Below are 16,477 nucleotides of genomic sequence, written 5' to 3'. Positions count from 1 at the left end.
GAATTTCTTGAGCCAAGCGGATAAAAAATAATCTCAGGATGTGTCTTGGAAGAAGAAGAAAGGAGGACAATAATATTAACCTAATAGATATGGGAAATAACAATGCTGACAGGTACTTGCAGACCTGAAATGAATAACAGCACTTGCACCCACAACACACACTGGCTGTGTCTGGACATTATGGTCGACTATGGATTATTGTGAGAGGACTGAGCCTAGGTGATCCTCAGTCCATGCACTTCTCCCATCTCCTCCTCCAATGCAGCTTTCAGTCGGAAGTTCTCATTCCTGATTTCATTTAACTACTGTTTACAATGTCCCATCTGGGGTTGATCTTACATATCTTTTGTTGAAACAAGTCAGCTTCAACTGTGGGTTTCAAGAAACTGGCTTTCATAACCATGGTTGAAGCTGACTTATTTCAGCAAGCCATAGTTAATGCTACCTACGGTGATTGGGTTCAGGTGCAACAAACTGTTTTAAGTGCAACAGCTTTAGAATTCCTCTTTGTAGCTACATCTGAAAAGGGAGAGGGTGGGACTCGCAGGGGTATTGTGACTTTTTCTAAACACAATAAATGAATGCTTATCATTATGTACAAACACAGGCACTAACTGTTTCTTGTTGCTGTTTGCAAGCCCAAAAGCGGCTGAAATTAATTTACGTACACACTGCCAACTTTACTAACATCAGTATAAATAGGTCTTGTTAACTTCAAATTCCATACTGAAATCTCACCTGGAGGTTATAATGATGCTCTTTCCATCATCTAACTATTTTAAAGTGTTGCGCAAGTGTTTGGTGCAAGTAGATTAAACAGTACTCTTGAATGTGGGAACCCAGCCTCAAGATCCCGGCACTTTCTGGGTGGATTCGCGTAGCCTCAGTTGCCCCACAGGGTGGTTGCAGGACTAAAACACCATGCTGATCTCCTTGGAAGATAGCTGGAAGGATACAGATTAATGAATATACAAATGTTCAGTCCAAGTCAGAGGCGCGCTTGCACTGGGAGGTGGGGGGTGAATCAAATTCATGATCTGATGTGGATTAAACAAGAACTTCCAGTAGGAAAGTCACATTTACAGAGCACAGCTACCTCTGAACTTGAAATGTGAAGACCTAAAATGCTTCCCAAATGAAATCAATTAATCCTCCAACCGTGATAAATTCCTTAACCATTTGAGAGACAGATATTTCAGACTCTCTGACCCTTTATCACCAGACCTAATGGACTACTTTATTAATAATGTACTGCTCTTAAAAGGAACATTTTTTGAAGATTCTGTAGTTCCAGTGTTTCATAAGAGCTGCTACAGCAAAGAGATTGATATTTTATCATCTCTTGTGAGTGCAACATGAACACTGAATGCAAGTCCATAGAAAGATAGTGTCTGTATCCCTGCGCTTCAAAGATTCTTCCATACTACAGTTAAAAGTAAACCTTTAAGTGCATATTTTTCATACACATTCATCCCCCTTCTCCAGTGTTTAATGCTAAAACAGAGTATTCAAACTGATCCCAACAGCAACATCTGGGAATTAAGAGCACAACTTGAAGGAGGGATCCAGCCTCAGGTTTTATTTATTATGTGTTTGTTCCCTAGAAAAGTTCTAGGAACTGGGTTTGCAAGCATAGCCATTCAAATGATTGCTGACATCCTACAACAGCAACATACATGCAATTGCCGTTGATTCAAATGAACCTTAAGCATAGCCCATAATCACAGGATTACAGCCTTGATGTTACCTTAAAATAAAGGAAAGTCTATTCCAATCAATCTTTTCAATGGCATGCCAAGCACTTGACAAATTTCAGCTCACTCTTCCTCACAACCACCCTCTGAATATTCCAATGTTTTAGAGTACGAGACAGAAAATATTTACTTGCTCACTGTAACCTAGGAAACCTGTGGCAAAGTTGTGCTTTGAACCCAGGTCTTACAAAGCAAATTCTCTGTCCAGTGGATGATCCAGGCTCTCTGCTGTCACATGTATTCATTGTTATGGCTCTTAGAACACCTCATTTTCCTTTTGGGTGGAGAAAATAGATTGGTTAAAGTACCACTGACTCAAGACCCTGAGGAATTAATTTCTGTCCAGACATACTGTATGCTTCATACATTTGAACTGCCTGTTCTAAGACTGTTGTTCTAAAAAGACAGTGCTGTACTTAGGGTGGGACCCCAAAATAGCTATGTTTTTAATCACATACAACTATTCAGTTTATTACATTCAGACATGTGCCACCAGCCTTGTTCACTCAGGTTAGGTTGACTTTTACTTTTAAACCAAGAATTAGTTTTAAACCAGTTCTACCAGTTTGACATGTGATAATCCCCAATATTTAGTGATGAAACTGAATTGTGTGTTCTTCTAAGATGTTGTGATGTTACTACCACTACATAAGCGAGATGCTTTGGTGGCGTTCCTTTATGCTATACTAGAACGACAAACTTATCTATTTCTGCTTTTACCACTGCTAAAACTACCTTTTCTTTTCTCTTTTCTTTTCTGGCATTGCCAATGATAAATACAATTAATAAACTGATACTCTTAACACTCATTTTGAACAAAGTATCTTCATTCTTCCTAGTAGACTGCATAATTTTCTGAACTAGGTACATTACAGAGTCCCTCAGCAGCAATGTATTTCTAATTCTTTTTGCAATTTGCCGCAGGTAATTACAGATAACTTTTAGCAGGATATCTCCTGGAAATGCATCTATTCCAAAGCAAAGAGATTTATCATTATAGGAGGACTGGTGGGACGCACAATATTCAGAAGTGCCTGTTCAATGGCTCCATAATGTTGCACATGCATATCGTTTTCTCAAAGTAGAAAGCAGTCAGAGTGGTGCTTAAGGTGACATTTTAGAGTGAGTCACTTGCTTTCCCCTCTCATCCATTTCTTCACTATCAATACACCAGATATCTCCCATTCCCACATTTCAATACCGTCAACACCCCACTTCAGGTTTGTTTTTACTCTGTAAGTGCCTTCTTAAATGCCCGTAAGTGTGCTGCTAATGGTATCTTACATCAAGTGGATTGTCCCTTCTTGATCAATTTATCTGCAAGCTTTGACTTTCACTATTATTAGAGAAATCTACCCCAACATCAAGTGCCTGGAGTTCTCTAACTAATCTTGATGCTTCCTGCTACTGTGACCTTTGTTCTGTTCAAGAGCTATGGATGCTACAATATGCTGATCAATGTCTTGCTCTATAACTGGCCGATGTTTCCAACTGCTAACAACCTTCATCCGTATCTACTCTCCTTTACATATTGTTACTTTTACTTAAAAAAAAAATCATTCAAGAAAAACACAGTGCTAACTAAACAGTACACCAGCGATTTATGCCTTCTGCAATTCCAAAATGAAATGAATTAGAAGCATCAAACTGAAATCTACATGCAAAGGCGGAATTTTCAAACTGAAGATTCCAACACTAGGATCTTAAACTCAAATACAGGATTTGGAGATTAGGTATAAATAGTGCTTTTCACAGAATCATAGAATTGTAGAGTTGGAAGGGACCACTAGGGCTTCTAGTCTAACCCCTGCAATGCAGGAATTATTTGCCCAATGTGGGGCTCTAATCTATAACCCTGAAATTAAAGGTTTCATGCTCTACCAACTGAGCTATCTTTTGCAGAAGTTTATGCTGTTGATGGAGTGTTTTGGGGGGATATGCTCACGTCTCATGACAGGTGTATTTGGAATTCATTTACCATATTGGCCTGAATATAAGCCGCCCCTTTAAAATTCAAAGGGGGGGGAGACAATACCCGAATATAAGCCGCTGCCTTAAAATTCCACAGGCACTCACACCCATTTTACCGTATGTTTGTTTCAGCAGCGAAATTGTAAAAGCCAATTTTTGTAAGGTCGCAAATTTAAGCCGTACTTTAACTTTTCGATGGTCAGAATTGGGGGGGGGGGGAGTGAGACTTATATTCAGGCCAATACGGTAAATTTGGAATTTTATTTAAAGTTCTGGAGACTCCATTTAGGAGCAAAATTCAAATATAAATACCAAATTTATATGAATTCCAAATATATTCACTGTCATGGTGATCATTTGATCTAAGCAGTTGACCACCTTTTTGAATGACCAACTCATTTGACTTCCCTTGCCCATCAGACCTTATATACAAACAGGGACTGGGAAGATTCAGGGTTTGATCTTTGCAGTTCAGGTTTCTGCTGTTTCATTCTCTTCTTGGTATTAATGGGTGTAGAGGTTTGCACCATTTTGTATAATAAGTATTTTGTAAAGGATTGCAAAAGCAGTTAACCTACCCATTCCTCTAAAAATTATTTGATATTCATTACTCCAAGCATCCAGCTTCCAGCAAACTCCCCTCTCTTCAAAAAAATAATTATTATTATTTTAAATGTAAACAATGTGGTCCAAGGCTATCAGCAAATCAAACTAGGTAGTAGAGGCAGAGTAACTGTCCAAGTTCCTTTATTAAGGAATGGTTTTAAAACAGATTTATCAAAGCACTTGAGTTTAACTTGATATGTGGATATTTAATTTGGTGGCTGGAGTGGGGTGGGAGTTCTATTATTTCTGAACTGCACTCCTCACTTACCCCTTTTACATATGAAACAATGTTTCTAAATTCCTGCACACAACTTCATTTTGTTTTCCTTCATGTATTAGTTAGATTACACCACCACCCAAAAAATCTAGCAGAGATCTCAGGCACTGTTATGCAAGTCCTATTGATTTCAGAAAGGCCATCATGTCATGAAATATTTTTTTTTTTGGCTTTGATACCAAACTCCATCTCAACAGTGCAACACCTTCAACTAAGTGTGAACTAAAAGAAACAACAAGAAACTCCAACCATAGAAGATGTGCTTTCCTCTGAACACTTGAAACTCTGAAGGGAAACAAAGAAATCAGTACAGTTATTGTGGACGAGTAAAAAAATAAGGTCAGCCTGCCAAATATTTCTTATTCACATGGAGGTTTGGACCTGATCCTAATCATGTATACTTGGAAGTAAGACACATAGGCTACAATGAACCTTCCTTTCTGATAATAACGTTTAGAATTATAAGGCAACAGCATAATTTATGCACTGCTTCCAATGAGCTTACTCTTCAGTAAGTGTGCATAGCATTGCAACCTCAGTACTCTTATGATGTGCTTCCTTATGTATGCAGAGCTTACTCTCATGTAACTAAATTTGTTACGTTATATATATATATATATATATATATATATATATATGCCATCTGTTCTGTGAACAACAATAGGTAAAAAGGTAAAGGACCCCTGAACGGTTAAGTCCAGTCAAAGGCGACTATGGGATGCAGCGCTTATCTTGCTTCAGGCCGAGGGAGCTGGCATTTGTCCATAGACAGCTTTCCGGGTCATATGGCCAGCCTGACTAAACCGCTTCTGATGCAACGGAAGCACCATTTACCTTCCCACTGCAGCAGTACCTATTTATCTACTTGCACTGGTATGCTTTCGAACTGCTAGGTTGGTAGAAGCTGGGACAGAACAACGACAACAATGTTTATTCAGCAAGTGTCTAACATCAGCAAGCACTTTGAAATACCTTTGCTAATTCTGCCAGTTTTTTCAGGGGGAAAAGAGTGGTCTGATAGAGATGCTGTTGCCTGTGGTGTGTGCACTCACCCCTTACTGGCTCCAGGAAACAGGATTTGCAGGTTTTGCAGTGCTTCAAATACCTGAAACACCTCTTTGACCAAAAACAACACCGCGACAAAAGAAGTAAGTGGAGTTTCTGGGGTGCTTAACAAAAATGAGTGATACCACTTTCAACTCTCTTTGCAAAACTGCTATCTCTAACCTATACTAATCTATTCTAAATAACTATTTTGTTCATAATTTTAAACCACTTTGTTATTTGAAGCCATATCTATTGATTTATTAAAGAGAGGCTAGAACAAATGTTGTTGGACGACTTACTTTTTAAGCACCAGGGCATTTTCATAAAGTCAAACAGAACTGGTAGAAAAACTTCTGTCATCACACATGTACAAAATTCTAGATGGCAGCTTTTACTCGTGCATATGACTGACAGCTCAAACTAAGAATTTTAGTGACACTGTAATACACTTAAATAAACATCAAAGGAGTTTTAAAAATACAGTAAGGTTGCATACTTTCCTGAGAGTACGTCTCACTGAACTCTGTGGAACTCTCTTCTGAATAGATATGCATAGGACTGCACCGATGTAAAGCATTGCACTGTTAAACTTATGTAAAGCAGATCAAAACAGTGTATGCATTAAATACTGCAATACTTTTCAGGGGGGGCTCCCTGCATCCAAATTAGGTACACCCCACTACATGCCAAGGAGAAAGACCTAAAAGATCTCTGGGCAGACACAAAATTTCAAAGAACTTCTGTCATCCTGAAACACACCGGTGCATTAACAATTTTCTTAAATGCAAGCGTGTTGCTTTTTCTCTGTCCCACCCCACTCTCATGTTAACTTACCTTTGATAAAAGAGACATGAATGGTGCAATCCTATGCATGTCAGAAAGAAGCTCCAGCAAGTTCAGCGGGACGTATTCCCAGATGCTTGTGTAAGACTGCTGCCTTTAAAAAAAACTGAGCTAGCCAATGTTGTAAATAGCAACCTTATGCAATCAACACTGCTTTATTTTAATATTCAGAGCTGCCTTAAATAATACACCAACTGCATGAAAAGTTATGTTGAGTACTTTCTTCAACAGCAACATTATTTATCATCCTAAGTGGGCTGGAAAAGAAAAATAATGCTGTTGCTGATATCCCCACTGAAAACCTGGTCATATCCAGTGTGGGATTTTTTTTTTCACTCTCCCCATTCTCCTCCCCACTCTCACCCTAACACATACCCCAACCAACATACATGCTATTCTGCAACAGATAGCAGAAACAGATAGCAGAAACTGTCTGCTGTCACTTGGTAAATGGAGGAGACAATGTGCTTAAATGAAACCACCATATGAAGAAGTAATATTTAACCTAACACACAACTTCTCCCTGGAAGTATGTTCTAGTTCACTTTGTGTCATTTTTGAGAAAATGAAACAAACAGTAGAGGGGAGGGAGGATTCTGAGCTCTCACACTTCTTTTAACTTACTAGCTGCCCCTTCGCATTCCAAGCGCAACATTTCATACGCTACCCTTAAACTTGACCAACGATAATCTGTATCACAGGCACACCAAGACTAGCTGAAGCAGATATATCACACACACACACAAACAATGCTTGTAAACAGCATGTCTTTCTCACTTACCGTACTTTTCCTAGAAACCACTAGCATTAAGTTGCGTCTCGCAGGTCATTTCACAGTCACACACAACTATGCCACATCTGCCTTTGAACCCTTTGCTGTACTTGTATGCTATTCATTTACTCTTTGCAAGGGATAAGTTAGCCTCAGAAATTAAAACAGGAGGAGTTCCAAAACACACACACACACACACACACACACACGTTTATGTTTACAGAAATCAACTATTTCCTACCAAAATGTTTGTTCCAAGAGCCATTTAGTAGGTGCATTCACAACTGTAATTATTAAGCTTATAGCTACAGAGAAAGAGAGGCGTTTTAGAGATGCAGAGTTCTGAATACTCTCTCAAGTAGCAAGCAAGGGGGGGGAGAGAGAGGGAGAAACTACACTAAGATGACAAAAATAAATTCAGCAAGCAGGGTGGCAAGTAAGAGGGGGGACCCTCCCACAATTATTTTAAAATTAAACAGTTTTTAACTTGTTAGCCTTCACTAGAACCAAAAGTAAAGCAGCGTGAGTTGCTTCCCCCCTTTGCCGATCAGCCAGAGCAGAGGAGGAAGCAAGCTGTTATATCAGACAGGGTCATAAAATGAACGGGAGACAGGAGACTAAAGCACGCTTAAGGTTCATTCGCTGCATGTAAGCAGCATACGTGAATATGCTGAGTGATGCCCACAAAATCTCAGCTCACCTACCGTCCTCCTTGTCCAGCACCATCATCTCAGGGTTCAGAGGAAGTCGGGGTGCAGATGCTCTGTCTCCAATAGCCTCCACTCAAGGCAGAAAAGAGCTAGTCTACGTGGGAGCCAAGATGAGCTGCCACGTACGGCTGATTGTCCTCTAGCAGTGAGAGAGCTCTAATTATCCAGTTGTCCAGCTTTTAACCTAGATTGCACTCAGTTAGAATTACCTTCAAAAATGAAGCACTTTGCAGATACAAAAGCAGTCTCACCTACTTTCGTACCTTGGAATTGCAAGGAACTAAAACTGCAATTTAGAAAAAAAGGGGGGGTCAGAGCTGTTTCTTTGGTTCTCACCTTCTAAATGGCTCAATTTGCACAGTATAATCTGTTTTAATGTAATTGCATTTGATAGCCCATAACCTTGGCTGTTGCAACTATACAGCTTTCAGCCTTATAAAGTGTTTTCCCCCTGGATTTAAGCTGAATCTCAATCTAAAATTACACTCAAAGAGAGGGAGGAGGGGGAGAAAAATATCTGAGCCTAGCTACTGCTGCCTCTGCTTCTCCATTTGTGTGAGCTTTGCACCCTTGCTGCTGAATAAATGCACTCATTTCCCAGGGACACCCGCTTATTCTTCTGTTAGGTTTTAATGGAGAATTTAAAGCTTTCCAGCTCAGCAGCACCACCTGCAGCACCGTTTGCGCTATAACCAGAGAGCACCAACTACGTTGCGTTTCTATTAACTTTGTCGTTTTGATGCTCTCCATTTTCATTACATTGGTTCATTTATTTGATTGAGTGCACCTTTGATATGATGCTCAGTAGGAGAGGAAAAAATATCCTTAATATCTGTACAGTAAACTACCATCTGCATTATTAATCGTACTTAGACACACACATCCCCCCCCCCAAACACACTTCTCTTTCTCTCCTGCTTACTTTGAAATAACTGGTTGCTTCTAGCAGGTCATAGTCTATCATTCAGAAACACAGTTCTGTACACTGTAGGAGAATGGAGGTTTCAGGGCAGATCCCCCCCAATTTCCCCCTCTCACTTTATTGAGATAGTAAAACACCCTCGGGCTGTTGTTTTAATATACAGTGTGAAATAACTTTTGTAGTCTTACATGTGTGGCTGTGCATGGGTGCTATTTCACATGCATGGGTTGCCACAAAAAAATTAGGTGGTAAGTCATTATGCAAAAGACTTTATCATCTGAATAATATATATGTGACTCTTCCACCCTAATCCTACAGTCATGTTATATTTCTATGTTTGAAAGCCGTTCTGGCAGCTTCCTCTGTAAAATCACTTTGTTTATTTCTAAAACACATCCCACTTTGACATTTTGACACAACACTGAACACAAAATACAATATTCACATCAATATGCTTTAATCTAAAACTTGAACTCTTGGATACAGGGGAAGGTAGTGAATTGGAAGACCTTTTACCCATTATTTTTTTCACTAGTAACACCTAGATATGATGAAGATGGGGAATCCTTTACTAGCTGGTTCTCGTCTGCAATTCATTCTTTCCACATTGTCTCACTATGATAGTTTACACTGCTGGTGCTGAAACCAAAATCTGAACCGAAACGCTCCCTAGTTGCACACATATAACGTACTCTCAGAAGAAGCGTTCAGATTTTTCTATCACAAGAAATAAGGGTTACACTTACAGGATGAGGTTCTTAAGTACTCAGTGCTAAAGAACAAGTTTCCGACTGCCTTTTTAATCCCAGAAAACATTTCATTCCAGTTTCCGCTATACTTCTCCCTCTACTTTACAACAGATACAAGAGTCATCTTTTAAAAGCACGATAGCAAGCTCAAGCCAGATACCCTTAATACCTATTTTAATTAGATTCCTTATCCTCAACTCAAATGGCTTTGCCTTTCCCCTTCATTTTGAATGCTTAATCCTAACAGTCCTTGAACGTATTTGATGTTAAATAGATCATTTTGCATAGAGAATCATTTCATTCAATACTTAAAACTTCCCTTCTCATTTGGCCACTGCCCATCTACAAACGATAATTTTTTTTTTTTTTATGTTATAGCATGAATGCCACAACTGTCAGTGGGATTTTAATGCCACAATCCCAAAGGCACTTCTTTTCAGAAGGCATGCCATTATCATTTCCAGCAATCCTAAGCATCCATGGTTTTAGATCTGGTCTTTAAATGCCCTCAGAAAGCATCACTTTTACCAAATTGAAAAAAGTATACACAGCATCTATTTTGTCAGGTTTCATCCTGTTCGAGGTTCTTTTAAATGTATCATAAAAGCAAATATAATACTTCTCTAACACATTGTTAAACTTTAATAGCTATCAAATTTTAAGTTTCTTGAAACACTGCTTCCCTCTTTATATCACCACAGATTTCCTTCAGCAGTATCATTTAAGAGATATCCAGACAGAGAGAGAGAGAGAGAGAGAGAGAGAGAGAGAGAGTTATTACGTTTCATGGGAACAGGAGACTTAAATGTCCCCTAAGCCCATCCCATTATTTTAAACCTCAATTGAAACTACAGTGAGAAGCAGTACGCCAACACAATCCCATCTATTAATTTTACCCAGTTCAACATCTCCTCCTCCACTCATTCTGTTTGGCATCCTCGCCCCCCCCCCCACGCTCTCTAAAATGCTAATAAACTAAGGACAGGATCCAGCCAAAGTTAAGCATTTTTAAAATCCCTTTGATCTCAATGGAAGAGTGAAGAGCCTGCTTTAAAATCTCTGCTCCTGAAATCAGTGTGAGTGAAAAGTGCTTAACTTCGGCCAAACTGTAGCCTCAAATTATTAACCGAAGCACCTTCAGTTAAACCAAGGTTAGAATGGGTCATATTATTCTGCACCGAATTGACTCAGTGAGCAGGACTTGAATCCTTTGCAATTCAAAAGCAGTCTGTCCATATTGATCCAACTTTGGATCTACACCTGGCACTGAGTTGGTTTGAACAGGCATAGTCACCCAAGAAGGAATAAAGATAAAGAAAATGAAATTCAGTTGTAACCTAGTCCACGTGAGTATAACTTGAGTTTCTATACATTCCAGGTCATAGAATCTGCTCCTTCAGCCCTAATTTTTGACCTTTGCTTCTGTCCTAAAATAAGATTCCCCATCACTACCTCAATATCACATTCTATTGCATCAATCTAATCACATCAGATCACTCTGGACTTATAGGACATGATGGTACCTCACTGACACAACTTGACATGGTGCCAGGAGACATCAAATCAAGACTGTGACAGTTTTGTCTTCTTGTCCTTTCACGTATTTGGAATATTATTGAGTCCTATCCCACAGAAATAGACTTTTGCCTGGATGTTAATTAACTAGTTACTTATACAAAAAATGAGCATTTGCCAAAAACACAGACAAAAGCACTGACAAAAAATATCAGATTTGAAAGAACAGCAACTGTGCAAACTCTATGCTTCCAAAGGTGGGATAGAAAATTTGAAAATAAAATAAATATGAAGCCAGTTCTCCTCTCGTGCTCCAGAACTAGATCTGCAGAGATCTTAGTAATACAGAAAAAAATCAGTGCACTGCAGTCTTCTCCTAGCTAGAGAACAGCTTTTAAACCATTAGTGTTGCTAGTTTCCTAGATGATATCAAAAACCAAAGTTTGTCAAAGGACAGCCCATAATATTAATGGCCACTCCAACACCCACTTTGAAGAGAACAACTCTTATTTCAGAATTTGACTTTATTAGGTTTTTTTAATTGCTGATACTTTATGAGATGAAATGATAAGACTGTTAGAGGTAAAGTGACAATTTGACCTTCTGCCCATAAACAAGACTTCCTAAAAGTATCATTAACACGATCTCTCCACCTTAGTTTACAGAGGAATACCAAAGGCCAATAAAAACTTCCACTTCTCTCACTTTTAATGTAGCAATAGGACATTCCCTTTAATGTTTGCAGATTAGCAACAACTGGAGCCCAATCAAGAAGAAAGAGAAATATTAGTGTAGAACAGCACGCAAACCCCCAATGGAGGGGGGGCAAACCTTCAAGTTTCTTTTCCCAGCTTCTGCCCTTAATTTCTGAGACACATTTCAACAGACGTAAATTTCTCTGCTGGAATAACTTCCTTACAAACAATTCTGAAAAATTTCCCAGGCGCCGCTTCAGTTTGTTACTCTGATCTCCACATCCCTCTCATCAGGGGTTTGTTCCTTAACATTTCTTCTTTTTAAGTGCATCCCATTCTAATTTCCTCTTTACCTTCACTACCATCCCTATTATTTCCTTTTATACACCCATTCGTGAGAGCTCCTGGAAGGAGGGTTGTTGAGAACTGTCTGGATAATCAATGTTTCTAGTTTCACTTCCTTACACCACCATTATTCCAGCCCCTGAGCTCCTTATGTTTAATGAGTATGTCTGCAATACTTGAAAGAACCCAAATACCCCCATTAGGAATCTCTCCTTAGATCTCAGTCTTTCCTAGTAGCTCACCTGCTTCCCTTACTACCTCTGTGGAGGCAGCATCATGCTGTTTGACCCGTCAATCAGATTTAAACAGGTATAGGCTGGAAGGCTCCCTTTGGCAAAAAAAAAAAAAAAAAAAAAAAAAAAAAAAAAAAGGTAAGGGAGGACAGAATGTCACCCAGCTTATTATTTAAAAGCATCAAGAAAAAAAAGACCCATTTTTTTGGTCTAGTAAAACAAAATTTGTAACATTTCAACATCACTCGGATGATTTGGTGCAGTTCACACTATCAAAACCAGAGCAGATGGAAATGCAAGTAAAATCCCACAGGAACAAAACAGCAATGAATTAACCTTGCTTAATTATACTGACATTAGTTAACCTCTTACATCTTTGTCTTTAGGGGAATAGACAAGGCGGAGGCTTTTTAAAATTCATATGTAGTTACTATGGGGACCCAAGTCCTAAATGAACTTGTTCATAGATATAGCCATTATTTGTTATGACGGAAGGCTAAGTTTTGATGACTGGGAGGGAAAACCTCAATTGCTAGAATACAAGATTGAGACAACAGTGTTTAAGTTTCAGATATCTGCTGGTGGGGGGACGGGGGACATGATAGCAACAAAAGTTCCAGTTTGGGCATATAGACAACTAGGCATACCTATCCTGAAAAGATTTGAGATCTCAGTACAGGGGACAGAAACATATGCCACATTTCTCTCATAGAGATGAAAAGATATTTAATTCCTACCTGGTAATAACAATTTTAAGAGCTTTTAGCAACCAGGAGCTAGGGCTTGATTGATTGATTGATTGATTTACTTTGCCCCTCAGCCTTGCTCTATGGCCTTACAAATAGCATATAAATTTTAACTATCATGCATTTTTCAATGTATGACAGCCAGATTCCTCTCCTGATTAGTGCACAACCATAGATGGGTTAACCTCTGTAAGTGCGCAAAGTTCTGCCCTCTGGTATTAAGGCAGAGTCATGAAACAGGCACAGGATTGTGCTCCCGCTCCCCCCCCCCAGCCCCAGTTTATATCGTTGGTTCTCAGCTTTCATAACTGGGTACATCAGTTAGAGAAGGCAGTGCTTCCATTTTATTAAGCTTTACTCAGAAGATATATCCTTGGAAATGGAAAGTGTATGCAAAGCAGGAGGATGAAACTTTTCTCTTACCATTATGTTCTTGCAGAACACATAAAGGGATGCTACTTTAACAGTACTTTCATGGGGGTGGGGGGTGGAATGGGATGGGATGATGACTTCATGTCCCAAACTTCACGTTCTCCCATAACTTTATCAAGGCCAAAACATCAGTTTACATCTAAGGACAGCATTTCTCTTTCATGGCCCTGAGCATCTTTTGATGCTTAAAGATGCAATGTAATGTCCTCTTACTTGGAAGTAAGCTCCAATGAAGAAAGCCTTTCCAGCCCTATAACTGAGTAACTAAGGAGAAATTATGAGAGAGCGCAACTCTGTGTTGAAACACCGGTGCTGCAAAGGGAAAGCATCAGTGCTCCCTAGCTAAGCTCTGTGAGGGCATATTTATGCCCTGATGCTTCGAATGAAAACTCAGAAGAGGAAAAGGTTGCTCATGAACGTGCCATGCAAAAATGGTACAGCGCCAGACCCTCTCACATACTAAAAGAACAGTTTCACGTATTAGGCTAGGAAACCATGGGAGGGGAGAGGACTTTCCTGCCTGGCCACTGTGAGAACAGGATGCTGGACCAGGTGGGCCAATGGCCTGATTCAGCACTCTTCTTAATGTTCTCATGAGTTTGCAAGCAAATTTCACCCTCAGGCAGGAGCCACATCCAATCTGGTTTTCATGTGTCTGTGCTGTACATGGGTTTTTGGACACCTGTTTGTTTACAGTAACACTTGCACATGTTTTAGGTGTACACCTTGAAACCTTAGGTGCACACCTAAAAAAACCAAAAAACAGCAACCCAACACATGTTGAGATGCAGTGATATCCAAGGATGCTGCATTCTGAGAAATATACAGTACCAGCAATCTTTTTTCCCAGCTGCAAAAGCAGAAGAGAGATTTGTCTTATAAACTTAAAAGGATGCACTCTCACGAAGCACGTAGGTTTTTCAAAAAAAAAAAAAAAACCAAACCCAACAGTAATCCTTGTGCAACGAGCAAGAGAAGCTTTATTCGGTTTGTGCTGACAAATAGTTTTGTTGTAAAAAGAAAAAGCAACATATTCTTGCGGGAGAGGGGGAAAACGAAAGCTCAAGCTTTGCTCCATGACTTTATTGTGGTGTTGTTTTTAAAGTGCAGCTGGGACAAAGGCCGCCTCAGATGGTTAACTCAAAAAAGTGCTACAGCCGGGTCTGACAGCTAAAATTACTACTTAAGTAGACGCCACTGTTCTTAACTTATCCTCGCTTCAGTCTCAACACACGCCAACTTCCAGGAGCCTATTTACCCCTTGCGAGAGCTCCCTCCGTCTCTTCAGAGGCGACGTCCCTTCCTCCTCCTCAGCAATTGCCCTTTTCATTAGCTTATATAGTCTTTTTAACTCTCGCCTCAAACTCCGGCCTTCCCTCGCTACCCCCAAGTGAGCCCTGCCTGAATTCCCAGCAAGTCTTGACAATAACCACACGCTTCTTCGAAACTTGCACGCAGTTACCACTCTCCTCCCTCCCGCCCGCCCTCCCTCTCCTCTCCACGCACACACCTTGTCCCCTCAGCTCGGCCTCAGAAGCGCTCTCTCGAACATTTAAAAGTAGCCCCGTTTCCCCGTTGAAAACACCCGGGAGCCTTTTGGCGAGGCCGTTTAGCCAAGTCGGCTCTCCTCAATAAGAGGAGGCGGGGGAGAGAGAGCGAGGCAAGGTGGCGACATTATTTCGCGAGAGGAACTAATGGGTTTTTAAAGGACAGGCGAGCTAATCCGGGGACGGGAGAAGAAAGTGGCAGAAGCAGACGCAGCAGGCGGGAGGGAAGCACGGGACTGGCTTCCCTTCGCAACATGACAGTTTCGGGGTCCTGTGAGGGGGGAGAGAGACAAGAGAGCAGCACCCGGGCAAAGCGAGAGAGAGAAGCCGCGGGCTGCTTCTTTGCACAGGCGCCGAGGGGACGGGCCGTGCACTTTGCAGAAATGTCCCTCAGCCAGCCCCGCGCGCGCACGTCGCCCGGAGGCAGCCTCTCTCTCGCTCTCTCTCTCCCCGCTCGGGCGGCTCTGGTGCCTTATTGCCAGCTGCACAGCAGCAGCAGCAGCAGCAGCGAGGAAGGCACGGAGGGTGGAAAGGGCAAGCGGGAGCCACGCTCGCTCCTCGCCACAGCTCCCCCCCCCCCGCCGCCGCCGCTTCTGCTGCTGCTGCTGCTGCTTCTCGCCCACCCCGCCGCACCCGCCACCTACCGTCCTCCTTGTCCAGCACCATTGTGGCGGGGATCGGCTGCCTCCGCCGCTCCGTCTCCGTGGCCGGCTCGCCCTCCAAGCCGCCGGTTCGCTGTTCCTCCGCTCCGTTGGAAAAAGGGCAGAAGAGGAGCGCGCGGGGGAGAGAGAGGAGTGTTTGCAAAGCGGGCCGCCCGGGAGGGGGAATGCGCCCGGCTCGGCGTCCTCCCTTCTTCTTCTTCTTCTTTCCCCCCTCTCCCCCCCACCCCGCCCCACACTCTCGCCTTTTCTTTCCTCCGCTCTCCCCCTGCCGCCCACCCCACCCCCCTTTTGCACATGCACACCCCGGCCAAGCCGGCTACAGTTGCACGACTTTTAACCCAGATCGCGCTCAGCTAGAATTACAGGAGGCGAACCCCCGAAGAGCCAGCTCGCTCTTGCTCGATCGCTTTCCCTCTCTAGCTTTCTCTCTCTTTTCCCCAAGGCGGCGGCGGCGGCAGCAGCAGCAACCTCAGAGACACCCACCCTCCTTCTGGGGCTGCAACTCGAATGCCAGTTTGGAAATGGCACGCATCGAGAAAAGGAGGGAGACGAATCGAGGGCGCTCTCTTTCTCTTTCTCTCTCTCTCTCTCTCTCTCTCTCTCTCTCTCCTGCTCGTCCCTTTCCCCGTAACCTCCACGCAGTCGAAATAA

At 41.6% G+C, this 16,477-nt stretch overlaps 1 protein-coding gene across 6 annotated transcripts in view; it reads right to left on the bottom strand.

Annotated features, from left to right (window-relative positions):
- Positions 1–16,067, bottom strand: part of LMO1 (LIM domain only 1) — a 101,469-nt gene extending 85,402 nt beyond the window's left edge. The window contains exon 1 of one of the 6 annotated variants that reach the window (XM_079971508.1): positions 15,809–16,067. In XM_079971508.1, coding sequence (XP_079827634.1) covers positions 15,809–15,830 — 22 coding nt within the window. In that variant the 5' untranslated portion in view covers positions 15,831–16,067. Of the gene's footprint in view, positions 1–6,489; positions 6,610–7,279; positions 7,421–7,511; positions 7,564–7,970; positions 8,566–15,808 lie in introns of those variants that run through there. The other 5 variants (XM_079971511.1, XM_079971507.1, XM_079971506.1 and 2 more) reach the window with 5 other exon arrangements.
- Positions 16,068–16,477: the final 410 nt, after the last annotated feature.

Source organism: Podarcis cretensis (genome assembly GCF_951804945.1).
Source record: "Podarcis cretensis genome assembly, chromosome: 1".
In the NCBI taxonomy this organism is placed as follows: Eukaryota; Metazoa; Chordata; class Lepidosauria; order Squamata; family Lacertidae; genus Podarcis; species Podarcis cretensis.
This window is presented reverse-complemented; position numbering and strand designations above follow the sequence as displayed.